This window comes from Heterodontus francisci, chromosome 32 (genome assembly GCF_036365525.1).
Source record: "Heterodontus francisci isolate sHetFra1 chromosome 32, sHetFra1.hap1, whole genome shotgun sequence".
Taxonomy (NCBI): domain Eukaryota; kingdom Metazoa; phylum Chordata; class Chondrichthyes; order Heterodontiformes; family Heterodontidae; genus Heterodontus; species Heterodontus francisci.
Genome location: NC_090402.1, coordinates 51,171,036 through 51,183,651, shown reverse-complemented (window position 1 = coordinate 51,183,651; position 12,616 = coordinate 51,171,036). Strand labels below are relative to the sequence as shown.

Here is a 12,616-nt window from a genome sequence, read left to right as displayed (position 1 = left end):
CTGACTTTCAGTGTGCACTGTGTATGTACAGCTGGGGTGCTGACTCTCAATGTGTACTGCGCATGTACAGCTCGGGTGCTGACTCTCAGTGTGTACTGTGTATGTACAGCTTGGGTGCTGACTCTCAGTGTGTACTGTGCATGTACAGCTCGGGTGCTGACTCTCAGTGTGTACTGTGCATGTACAGCTCGGGTGCTGACTCTCAGTGTGTACTGTGTATGTACAGCTTGGTGCTGACTTTCAGTGTGTACTGCGTATGTACAGCTTGGTGCTGACTTTTTGTGTGTGCTGCGTATGTACAGCTCGGGTGCTGACTCTCAGTGTGCACTGTGTATGTACAGCTCGGGTGCTGACTCTCAGTGTGTACTGTGTATGTACAGCTTGGGTGCTGACTCTCAGTGTGTACTGTGTATGTACAGCTTGGGTGCTGACTTTCAGTGTGTACTGCGTATGTACAGCTCGGGTGCTGACTCTCAGTGTGCACTGTGTATGTACAGCTCGGGTGCTGACTCTCAGTGTGCACTGTGTATGTACAGCTCAGGTGCTGACTCTCAGTGTGTACTGTGTATGTACAGCTTGGGTGCTGACTCTCAGTGTGTACTGCGTTTGTACAGCTTGGTGCTGACTTTCAGTGTGCACTGCGTATGTACAGCTTGGTGCTGACTTTCAGTGTGTACTGTGTATGTACAGCTCGGGTGCTGACTCTCAGTGTGCACTGTGTATGTACAGCTTGGGTGCTGACTCTCAGTGTGTACTGTGCATGTACAGCTCGGGTGCTGACTCTCAGTGTGTACTGTGTATGTACAGCTTGGGTGCTGACTCTCAGTGTGTACTGTGTATGTACAGCTCGAGTGCTGACTCTCAGTGTGTACTGCGTATGTACAGCTTGGTGCTGACTTTCAGTGTGTACTGCGTATGTACAGCTTGGTGCTGACTCTCAGTGTGTACTGCGTATGTACAGCTTGGTGCTGACTTTCAGTGTGCACTGTGTATGTACAGCTGGGGTGCTGACTCTCAATGTGTACTGTACATGTACAGCTCGGGTGCTGACTCTCAGTGTGTACTGTGTATGTACAGCTTGGGTGCTGACTCTCAGTGTGTACTGCGTATGTACAGCTTGGTGCTGACTTTCAGTGTGTACGGTGCATGTACAGCTCGGTTGTTTTGTCTCAATGTGTATTGCATATGCAGAGGTCGTGTGCTGTGTTTCAGTGTTTACTTGTTATCATAGAATGAGCTTGGACAGAAAGAGGCCATTCATCCCACTTTTTGAAAGAGCTCTCCAATTAATTCACTCTTCAGCTCTTTCCCCACAGCCCTTCAAATTCTTTTGCCTTAAGTCTTTATTCAATTCCCCTTTAAAAGTTACTATTGAGTCTGGTCCCACCACCCTTTCAGGCAGCGCATTCAAGATCGTAACAACTCACTGCGTAAAAAAAAAGTTTCTTGTCGCATTCAGTTCTTCTGCCAATTATCTTAAATCCGTGTCCTCTTGTTATCAATCCTTCTGCCACCAAAAACACTTTTTCCTCATTTACCCTATCAAAACCACTCATGATTTTTAACACCTATATCAAATCTCCTCTAAACCTTCACTGCTATAAAGCATATGTACAGGTTGAGTGCATTGGTGTGCTGTTACCTGGAGGGGTATACGGTGCAGGATTCAGCCAGTCCTGTTTTCTGCTTTGATGCACCTCCTGCTCAATATTCTCCATGTTCTGGTGCAACATTTCATGTTTGATAGCCGTCAAATTAACGAACGTGTCCAATCCAAGTAACACAAAGTTACACCAGTACCTCCCGAATCTGCAGAGATACAAACACTTTCTTACACCAGTAAAACACAGAGCTGGAAATCAGAAACAGAAACACAATCAGAAACACCCAGCAAGTCAGGCAGCTACAGGTAGTGCCGTGTTTATGTTAATAAACTGGCAATCTAGAGAACATGAATTAAAATCCCACCACGGAACTGTGAGGAATTGAATTCAGTTTTTAAAAATCTGGAAAATAAAGCTGATATCAATCAGTTGTAAAAAACCAACCTACTTTACTAATGTCCGCCAGGGACGGACGCCTGCTGTCCTTACCCGATCAGGCCCGTGTGGTGAAGGGTTTGGGTGATTTCTACTGTTCACCTCCCACCTGACTGCAGCAAATGTTTTTTGTTATTAGGGGTTAACCCTTTTATGTTTTACTTGTCAAATAAACAGACAGCAGTAGGATTTCTTGTGGGTTTAAAACGGAAAATTATTTATTGATCAATATGCCTTATCCTGAAATTGTCGCAACCGCATCCACTCATGCATTCACACACACATACAAGAAGAGACGGAAACAGAGGAAAAGGGGTCAGTGGTTTTAAGTGAGGTACGTTTCTGGGGTCAGGGTAAACCTGTTGAATTCTTTCGGAAGTCAGTTCTGGTTGCTTGCAGCCTGAGGTGGTTTTAGGTTTCTCTGTTGGTTGAAAGTTCAGTTGAAGACAGTGGATAATTTCTAATTCACTGCTGTATATGTGAAGATGCAGAATTCTATAGCAGGGCCCTTTCCATCTGGCTTGCTGTATTTCTCCCAATCCTTGGTGATGCTTCTTTCTGGGTGTCTCTCACTCATCAGGGACCTACTTTGTCTCTGTTGGGAGATGTGAATCTTCCTCTCTGTGGTGACCAACAATGGCCTAGAATGTAGCTACTTCACAACTTCTTTATTTCAGAAGAACCCATTCAATTCAGGAATATGTTAAAATGGGTGTAATTGACACCCAATGTCCTTGCTCAAAAGGTTTCCCTTTGTCCCTGTCAGACAGTTTGAAAATACAAAGGAGAGGTCATTTACCTGCGGTGGCCATCTTTAGCAGAATTGTCCATTTTTAAAAAAAGGTAAAGTCAATTTTTATAACTCTTCCGTTTTAGTCTGTATTTTTTTTATTGTCGCTCTTCTTGCATGCGTGATACCTCCCCCAAAAGGATTTCCTCGGATTTCATTGTTTTATGTTGTTTGGTTTTTGGGTTTAGAAAGAGAGAAAGGAAAATAGTAAGAAGGTTTAGGGGTCAGAGCATTGCACACATAGCATCCATACCACAATCTCACAACTTCTTTTCACAACAACCAAATTTCTTTTGGTTACGTGTTGTCAAATGGGCTTGGTGTTTCTCTAGCATTAGTTTGTAGTACTTTGGGAACATTAATTTCAATAAGCATGTGGTTGTTGGTGAAGCTTGCAGTATGCAAATTTCCATTACTGCATGGTTCTGGGTTTCTCGCACATTCCACTGCTTGTACAAGCTTTAACACCTTGACTGCTGTTTCTACCACACATGGGTTTAACAATTCAGGTTCTGCACATTGATAATTCTTATCTCTATTGGGGATGGTGGGTGATAATTTTTTTTTAGCTGCTGTGAAGCATCTGGGATTTCTTCCTGCCCCGTGTTCTTGCTGAGTTCTGAATCAAAATTGTTGGGTTTGATTAGTTTTGGATTTGGAACCTGATCATTTGATTCTTTAGTGGGTCGATCCACGCTGACCTCACTTTGAGTTTTCTTGTGATGTTCAGCAGTGTTGTTTACTTTAGGACATTTTACCTTCCTTTTACTTCAGGGATATGCTTTTCCCTAATCGTACCCATGTCCTCTGGAACACTAATGAACACAGGTGGTTGTCCAGCTTCCGCTGCACTCCCCTGTGGCACTTCAACTAGGCAAGGCATTTCCCTCACGCTTGACTTTCCTGTTGGGAGCTTTTCTTGTTGTTATTTAAATCTTTGAGGAATGCTTTGGCTAATCATATCTCTGGTTCTTTTCCTTTAACTTTTTCTGCTTTTATCTCAGCTCTTTTATATTCTTCAGGCTCTATCTTGGCCGCTTTAAATTCTTCTGGCTCTACCTTCACTGCTTTAGATTCCACTGGTTCTATCTTGGTCTCTTTAAATTCTACTGGCTTTTGGTTAGTCTCTTTAATCTTTACTGGGCCTATTGCCCCCGTGGGATTTTTGGGACTTTCTCAGCCCTCTGCAGCTGTACAGAGTTTTGTTTGTTCCCCTCAGTTTCTCCAGTCTCTGTGGACTGTTTTGGACCTTCTGAGTAAAATGCTGCACTTCCTGCCAAGCCATTGCCCAGCAATAGGTATACCCGCTGCATGGGTAAGCTCGGAATGATGCTGACCATCACTACACCCGTGACTAATTTACTCTGCAGGTAAACTTTAACTATGGGAACCTTTAAGCATTTTTCAATAAGCCTTTTTACCAATTCCGTGGTGTTCTGCTTTCGGGTGGCATTTCTGTAAATTTGCTGAAAACAATTGGTATCCCTGAGGATGGTTATCTCCTTGCCTGATGTCTGGGATACAAAAGGAGTCATTTTTACTTCTTGTAAAAAAGTTCTGTAATGTGTTTTGTTCTTGAGTTATGTTATAATACATGCTTACCACTTTCATACCTACGGATACGGGCTTGACGGCAGTGCCTCCTGTTGGCTTTTTAGAATACCAACAGTTTGCTTGAACATGCTGAGATTTGCCACACTGGAAACATGTTGGGCGGACCCTTACTGGTTTATTCCCTGGTTTCCTTCTTTTAAAAAGTTGGAGACTGGTCTGGTTTTCCTTTCCTACCCTCCTTTTCTTTCGAGCCCATTTCTTCTTCCTCTGCAGCCCTGCTATCTTTCCCTAGCCTGTAGGGTTACTAAACCCAAATTTATTCTGGATTAGGGATTTGTGTATTAACTTATAATCATCGGTCATTTTTGCTGCTTCTCTTCCCCTTGTTCTTCAACCGAGGTTCTTATACTAACTGGGATGCTATTTTTAAATTCTTCCAGCAACATCACTTCTCTCAATTTTCATATGAAGGTTCTAGCTTGAGAGATCCTATACTCTGATCCCGAGTGGTACCTTTTGTACCAGTATGCCATGAGGGACCTTGTCAAAGGCTTTACTGAAGTCCATATAGATAACATCCACTGACCTTCCTTCATCAATCATCTTTGTCACTTCCTCAAAAAACTCAATCAAGTTAGTGAGACACGACCTCCCCTTCACAAAACCATGCTGCCTCTCGCTAATAAATTCGTTTATTTCCAAATGGGAGTAAATCTTGTCCCGAAGAATCCTCTCTAATAATTTCCCTACCACTGACGTAAGGCTCACCGGCCTATAATTTGCTGGATTATCCTTGCTACCCTTCTTAAACAAAGGAACAACATTGGCTATTCTCCAGTCCTCTGGGACCTCACCTGTAGCCAATGAGGATGCAATGATTTCTGTCAAGGCCCCAGCAATTTCTTCCCTTGCCTCCCTCAGTATTCTGGGGTAGATCCCATCAGGCCCTCGGGACTTATCAATCTTAATGCTTTGCAAGACACCCAACACCTCCTCCTTTTTGATAATGAGATGACTGAGACTATCTACACTCCCTTCCCTAGGCTCATCATCCACCAAGTCCTTCTCTTTGGTAAATACTGATGCAAAGTACTCATTTAGTACCTCGCCCATTTCCTCTGGCTCCACACGTAGATTCCCTTCTCTGTCCTTGAGTGGGCCAACCCTTTCCCTAGTTACCCTCTTGCTCTTTATATACATATAAAAAGCCTTGGGATTTTCCTTAATCCTATTTGCCAATGACTTTTCATGACCCCTTTTAGCCCTCCTGACTCCTTGCTTAAGTTCCTTCCTACTGTCTTTATATTCCTCAAGGGATTCGTCTGTTCCTAGCCTTCCAGCCCTTACGAATGCTTCCTTTTTCTGTTTGACTAGGCTCACAATATCCCGCATTATCCAAGGTTCCCGAAACTTGCCAAACTTATCCTTCTTCCTCACAGGAACATGGTCCTGGATTCTAATCAACTGACGTTTGAAAGACTCCCACATGTCAGATGTTGATTTACCCTCAAACAGCTGCCCCAATCTAAATTCTTCAGTTCCTGCCTAATATTGTTATAATTAGCCTTCCCCCAATTTAGCACCTTTACCCGAGGACTACTCTTATCCTTATCCACAAGTACCTTAAAACTTACGGAATTTTGGTCACTGTTCCCGAAATGCTCCCCTACTGAAACTTCGACCACCTGGCCGGGCTCATTCCCCAATACCAGGTCCAGTACGGCCCCATCCCCAGTTGGACTATCTACATATTATTTCAAGAAGCCCTCCTGGATGCTCCTTACAAATTCTGCCCCATCCAAGCCCCAAGCACTAAGTGAGTCCCAGTCAATATCTTCTTTTTCTTTGACCTTCTTGTCTCGGGAGACAATGGGCAAGCGCCTGGAGGTGGTCAGTGGTTTGTGAAGCAGCGCCTGGAGTGGCTATAAAGGCCAATTCTAGAGTGATAGACTCTTCCACAGGTGCTGCAGAAAAAATTGGTTGTCGGGGCTGTTACACAGTTGGCTCTCCCCTTGCGCTTCTGTCTTTTTTCCTGCCAACTGCTAAGTCTCTTTGACTCGCCACACTTTAGCCCTGTCTTTATGGCTGCCCGCCAGCTCTGGCGATCGCTGGCAACTGACTCCCACGACTTGTGATCAATGTCACAAGACTTCATGTCGCGTTTGCAGACGTCTTTAAATCGGAGACATGGACGGCCGGTGGGTCTGATACCAGTGGCAAGCTCGCTGTACAATGTGTCCTTGGGGATCCTGCCATCTTCCATGCGGCTCACATGGCCAAGCCATCTCAAGCGCCACTGACTCAGTAGTGTGTATAAGCTGGGGATGTTGGCCGCCTCGAGGACTACTGTGTTGGAGATGCGGTCCTGCCACCTGATGCCAAGGATTCTCCGGAGGCAGCGAAGATGGAATGAATTGAGACGTCGTTCTTGGCTGACATACGTTGTCCAGGCCTCGCTGCCGTAGAGCAAGGTACTGAGGACACAGGCTTGATACATTCGGACTTTTGTGTTCTGTGTCACTGCGCCATTTTCCCACACTCTCTTGGCCAGTCTGGACATAGCAGTGGAAGCCTTTCCCACGTGCTTCTTGATTTCTGCATCGAGAGACAGGTTACTGGTGATAGTTGAGACTAGGTAGGTGAACTCTTGAACCACTTCCAGAGCGTGGTCGCCGATATTGGTGGATGGAGCATTTCTGACGTCCTGTCCCATGATGTTCATTTTCTTGAGGCTGATGGTTAGGCCAAATTCGTTGCAGGCAGCTGCAAACCTGTCGATGAGACTCTGCAGACACTCTTCAGTGTGAGATGTTAAAGCAGCATCGTCAGCAAAGAGGAGTTCCCTGATGAGGACTTTCCATACTTTGGTCTTCGCTCTTAGGCGGGCAAGGTTGAACAACCTGCCACCTGATCTTGTGTGGAGGAAAGTTCCTTCTTCTGAAGACTTGAACGCATGTGAGAGCAGCAGTGAGAAGAAAATCCCAAACAGTGTAGGTGCGAGAACACAGCCCAGTTTCACGCCACTCAGGATAGGAAAGGGGTCTGATGAGGTGCTGCTATGCTGAATTGTGCCTTTCATATTGTTATGGAATGAGGTGATGATACTTAGTAGCTTTGGTGGACATTCGATCTTTTCTAGTAGTCTGAAGAGACCACGTCTGCTGACAAGGTCAAAGGCTTTGGTGAGATCAATGAAAGCAACGTAGAGGGGCATCTGTTGTTCGCGGCATTTCTCCTGTAGCTGACGAAGGGAGAACAGCATGTCAATGGTAGATCTCTCTGCTCGAAAGCCACACTGTGCCACAGGGTAGACACGTTCGGCCAGCTTCTGGAGCCTGTTTAAAGCGACTCGAGCAAAGACTTTCCCCACTATGCTGAGCAGGGAGATTCCACGGTAGTTGTTGCAGTCACCGCGGTCACCTTTGTTTTTATAGAGGGTGATGATATTGGCATCTCGCATGTCCTTTGGTACTGCTCCCTCGTCCCAGCACAGGCAAAGCAGTTCGTAGAGTGCTGAGAGTTTGGCATGCTTAGCACTCTTGATTATTTCAGGGGTAATGCCGTCCTTCCCAGGGGCTTTTCCGCTGGCTAGAGAATCAATGGCATCACTGAGTTCCAATTTTGTCGGCTGTACGTCAAGCTCATCCATAACTGGTAGAGACAGGGCTGCATTGAGGGCAGTCTCAGTGACAACATTCTCCCTGGAGTACAGTTCTAGGTAGTGCTCAACCCAGCGGTCCATTTGCTTGCGTTGGTCAGTGATTGTGTCCCCTGATTTAGATTTGAGGGGGGCGATCATCTTGATGATTGGCCCAAAAGCTCTCTTAATGCCATCATACATTCCTCTGATGTTTCCGGTGTCTGAGACCAGCTGAATATGACTGCATAGGTGTTGCCAGTAGTCATTTGCGCAGCGCCTAGCTGTTCTTTGTGCAGCCAGTATAGGGGAAGTTAAAATCACCCACCACTACAACCCTGTTACCTTTATATCTTTCCAAAATCTGTCTATATATCTGCTCCTCTACCTCCCACTGGCTGTTGGGAGGCCTGTAGTAAACCCCCAACATCGTGACTGCACCCTTCCTATGCCTGAGCTCCACCCATATTGCCTCTCTGCACGACCCCTCCGAGGTGTCCTCCCGCAGTACAGCTGTGATATTCTCCTTAACAAGTAATGCAAAACCCCCACCCCTTTTACATCCCCCTCTATCCCGCCTGAAGCTTCTAAATCCTGGAACATTTAGCTGCCAATCCTGTCCTTCCCTCAACCAGGTCTCTGTAATAGCAACAACAATCGCACAACCTTTGTTGGCCGTGCTTTCAGCTGCTGAGGCCCAAGCTCTGGAACATCCTCCCTCCACCTCTCTGCCTCTACCTCTCTTTCCTCCTTTAAAACACTCCTTAAAACTGTGCTCTTTGGCCAAACTTCGGTTACCTGGCCGAGTATCTCTATGTGGCTTGATGTCAAATGTTGTTTGATAATGATTCTGTGACATTTACAATGTTAAAGGTGCAATACAACTACAAGCTGTTGTTGTGACTCTCACCAAGGTAATTTATTCCTAACGGTCCTGAAATGGTGCAGCAAACCACTCAGCTGTGAAGGGCACTTCGTCGAGCAACGTGGGATGGGCCATAAATGCTGGTCTTGCCAGTGACATCCACATCCCAAGGATGAATACAAATAGAAGGTTACACTTTAGGTGTACACAGAGTTTGGATCAGGGGTACGCACCTGAAACATGAACTTGTCTTCTATCTTTACAGATGTTGACTGACCTGCTGGATAATCTCACTTACACCAGAATGGGTACTGGGTGGAAACCAATATTTACCCACCGGAACACAGAGCAATGGGTTCAATCATCTACAGTGGCGGCGAACCACTGAGTGATAGTGTCAGAACTAGCAGATCCTTCACCAGCCCCCTAGAGAGTGGTAACACCAGGTCCTGTCACTAGTCCCCTGGAGTCTGGGAACAGCAGGTCCTGTCACCAGACCCCTAGAGAGTGGTAACACCAGGTCCTGTCACTAGTCCCCTGGAGTCTGGTAACACCAGGTCCTGTCACTAGTCCCCTGGAGTCTGGGAACAGCAGGTCCTGTCACCAGACCCCTAGGGAGTGGTAACACCAGGTCCTGTCACTAGTCCCCTGGAGTCTGGGAACAGCAGGTCCTGTCACCAGACCCCTGGAGTCTGGGAACAGCAGGTCCTGTCACCAGACCCCTAGAGCGTGGTAACACCAGGTCCTGTCACTAGTCCCCTGGAGTCTGGGAACAGCAGGTCCTGTCACCAGACCCCTAGAGAGTGGTAACACCAGGTCCTGTCACTAGTCCCCTGGAGTCTGGGAACAGCAGGTCCTGTCACCAGACCCCTGGAGTCTGGGAACAGCAGGTCCTGTCACCAGACCCCTAGAGCGTGGTAACACCAGGTCCTGTCACTAGTCCCCTGGAGTCTGGGAACAGCAGGTCCTGTCACCAGACCCCTGGAGTCTGGGAACAGCAGGTCCTGTCACCAGACCCCTAGAGAGTGGTAACACCAGGTCCTGTCACTAGTCCCCTGGAGTCTGGGAACAGCAGGTCCTGTCACCAGACCCCTAGAGCGTGGTAACACCAGGTCCTGTCACTAGTCCCCTGGAGTCTGGGAACAGCAGGTCCTGTCACCAGACCCCTGGAGTCTGGGAAAAGCAGGTCCTGTCACCAGGATCCTAGTGTCTGGAAGCAGCAGGTCCTGTCACTAAGCCACTGGAGAGTGGGAACAACAGGTCGGGACAGGTCTTGATTTGGAACACTATTCCTGACAACAGATACAAAAAAGCTTTCTAGACTGGAGCAATGCGTCCTGTTCCTTTGCTACAATTTTACCAAATTAAACAAGTACTGTGTGGACAGAGAGTGAGTGTTGACAGAGATTCAGCGTGGATGGAGAGAGTGTGGACAGAGAGTGAGTGTGAACGGAGAGTCAGTGTGGACGGAGAGTGAATGTGGACAGAGAGTGAGTATGGATGGAGTGTGTGGACAGAGTGAGTGTGGACAGAGAGTGAGTGTGGACAGAGGGAGGGTGAACGGAGTGTGAACGTGGACAGAGTGAGTGTGGATGGAGTGTGAGTGTGGACAGAGTGAGTGTGGACAGTGAGTGAGTGTGGACAGAGTGAGTGTGGATGGAGTGTGAGTGTGGACAGAGTGAGTGTGGACAGTGAGTGAGTGTGGACGAAGAGTGAACGTGGACAGAGTGAGTGTGGATGGAGTGTGAGTGTGGATGGAGAGTGAGTGTGGATAGAGTGAGTGTGGATGGATGTGAGTGTGGACGGAGTAAACGTGGACAGCGTGAGTGTGGATGGAGTGTGAGTGTGGACAGAGTGAGTGTGGACAGAGTGAGAATGGATGGAGAGTGAGTGTGGACAGAGAGTGAGTGTGGATGGAGTGTGAGTGTGGACAGAGTGAGTGTGGACAGATAGTGTGTGGACAGAGTGAGTGTGGACGAAGAGTGACATGGACAGAGTGAGTGTGGACAGTGAGTGAGTGTGGACAGTGTGAGTGTGGATGGAGAGTGAGTGTGGACAGAGTGAGTGTGGACGGAGTGAGGGTGGACGAAGAGTGAGCGTGGACAGAGTGAGTGTGGACAGTGAGTGAGTGTGGATAGTGTGAGTGTGGATGGAGAGTGAGTGTGGACAGAGTGAATGTGGACGGAGTGAGTGTGAACAGTGAGTCAGTGTGGATGAAGAGTGAGTGTGGACAGAGTGAGTGTGGACAGAGAGTGAATGTGGACAGAGAGTGAGTGTGGATGGAGAGTGAGTGTGGACAGTGAGTGTGGATGGAGAGTGAGTGTGGACAGAGTGAGTGTGGACAGAGTGAGAATGGATGGAGAGTGAGTGTGGACAGAGTGAGTGTGGACAGAGTGAGAATGGATGGAGAGTGAGTGTGGACAGAGAGTGTGGACGGAGAGTGAGTGTGGACAGAGTGAATGTGGACAGAGTGAGAATGGATGGAGAGTGAGTGCGGACAGAGAGTGAGTGTGGATAGAGAGTGAGTGTGGAGTGAGACTGAGTGTGGACAGAGAGTGACTGTGGACAGAGAGCGAGTGTGGACAGAGTGAGTGTGGACAGAGTGAGTGTGGATGGAGAGTGAGTGTGGACAGTGAGTGAGTGTGGATGGAGAATGAGTGTGGACAGTGAGGGAGTGTGGACACAGAATGAGTGTAGATGGAGAGTGAGTGTGGACAGAGAGCGAGTGTGGACAGAGTGAGTGTGGACAGAGTGAGTGTGGATGGAGAGTGAGTGTGGACAGTGAGTGAGTGTGGACAGAGTGAGTGTGGACACAGAGTGAGTGTGGATGGAGAGTGAGTGTGGACAGTGAGGGAGTGTGGACACAGAATGAGTGTAGATGGAGAGTGAGTGTGGACAGAGAGCGAGTGTGGACAGAGTGAGTGTGGACAGAGTGAGTGTGGATGGAGAGTGAGTGTGGACAGTGAGTGAGTGTGGACAGAGTGAATGTGGACACAGAGTGAGTGTGGATGGAGAGTGCGTGTGGACAGAGAGAAGGTGGATAGAGAGTGAGTGTGGACAGAGAGTGAGTGTGGACAGAGAGTGAGTGTGGACAGAGTGTGAATGTGGACGGAATGTGAGTTTGGACGAAGAGTGAGTTTGGACAGAGAGTGAGTGTGGACGGAGTGTGAGTGCGGATGGAGTGTGAGTGCGGACAGAGAGTGAGTGTGGACAGAGTGTGAATGTGGACGGAGTGTGAATGTGGATGGAATGTGAGTTTGGACGAAGAGTGAGTGTGTACGGAGTGTGAGTGTGGACGGAGTGTGAGTGTGGACAGAGAGTGAGTGTGGACGGAGTGTGAGTATGGACAGAGAGTGAGTGTGGACGGAGTGTGAGTGTGGACAGAGAGTGAGTGTGGACGGAGTGTGAATGTGGACGGAATGTGAGTTTGGATGAAGAGTGAGTTTGGACGAAGAGTGAGTGTGGACGGAGTGTAAATGTGGAAAGAGTGTGAATGTGGACGGAATGTGAGTTTGGATGAAGAGTGAGTTTGGACGAAGAGTGAGTGTGGACGGAGTGTGAGTGTGGACAGAGAGTGAGTGTGGACGGAGTGTGAATGTGGACGGAGTGTGAGTGCGGACAGAGAGTGAGTGTGGACAGAGAGTGAGTGTGGACAGAGTGTGAGTGGGGACAGAGAGTGAGTGTGGACAGAGAGTGAGTGTGGACAGAGTGTGAATGTAGACCGAGTGTGA

General features: G+C 47.7%; 1 protein-coding gene across 4 annotated transcripts in view; it reads right to left on the bottom strand.

The window, feature by feature from the left end:
* Positions 1-12,616, bottom strand: part of LOC137347803 (tetratricopeptide repeat protein 28-like) — a 492,214-nt gene that overhangs the window by 66,120 nt on the left and 413,478 nt on the right. For all 4 annotated transcript variants that reach the window (XM_068012797.1, XM_068012799.1, XM_068012800.1 and 1 more), the window contains exon 15: positions 1,643-1,809. In XM_068012797.1, the coding sequence (XP_067868898.1) occupies positions 1,643-1,809 (167 nt within the window). The remainder of the gene's footprint in view (positions 1-1,642; positions 1,810-12,616) is intronic.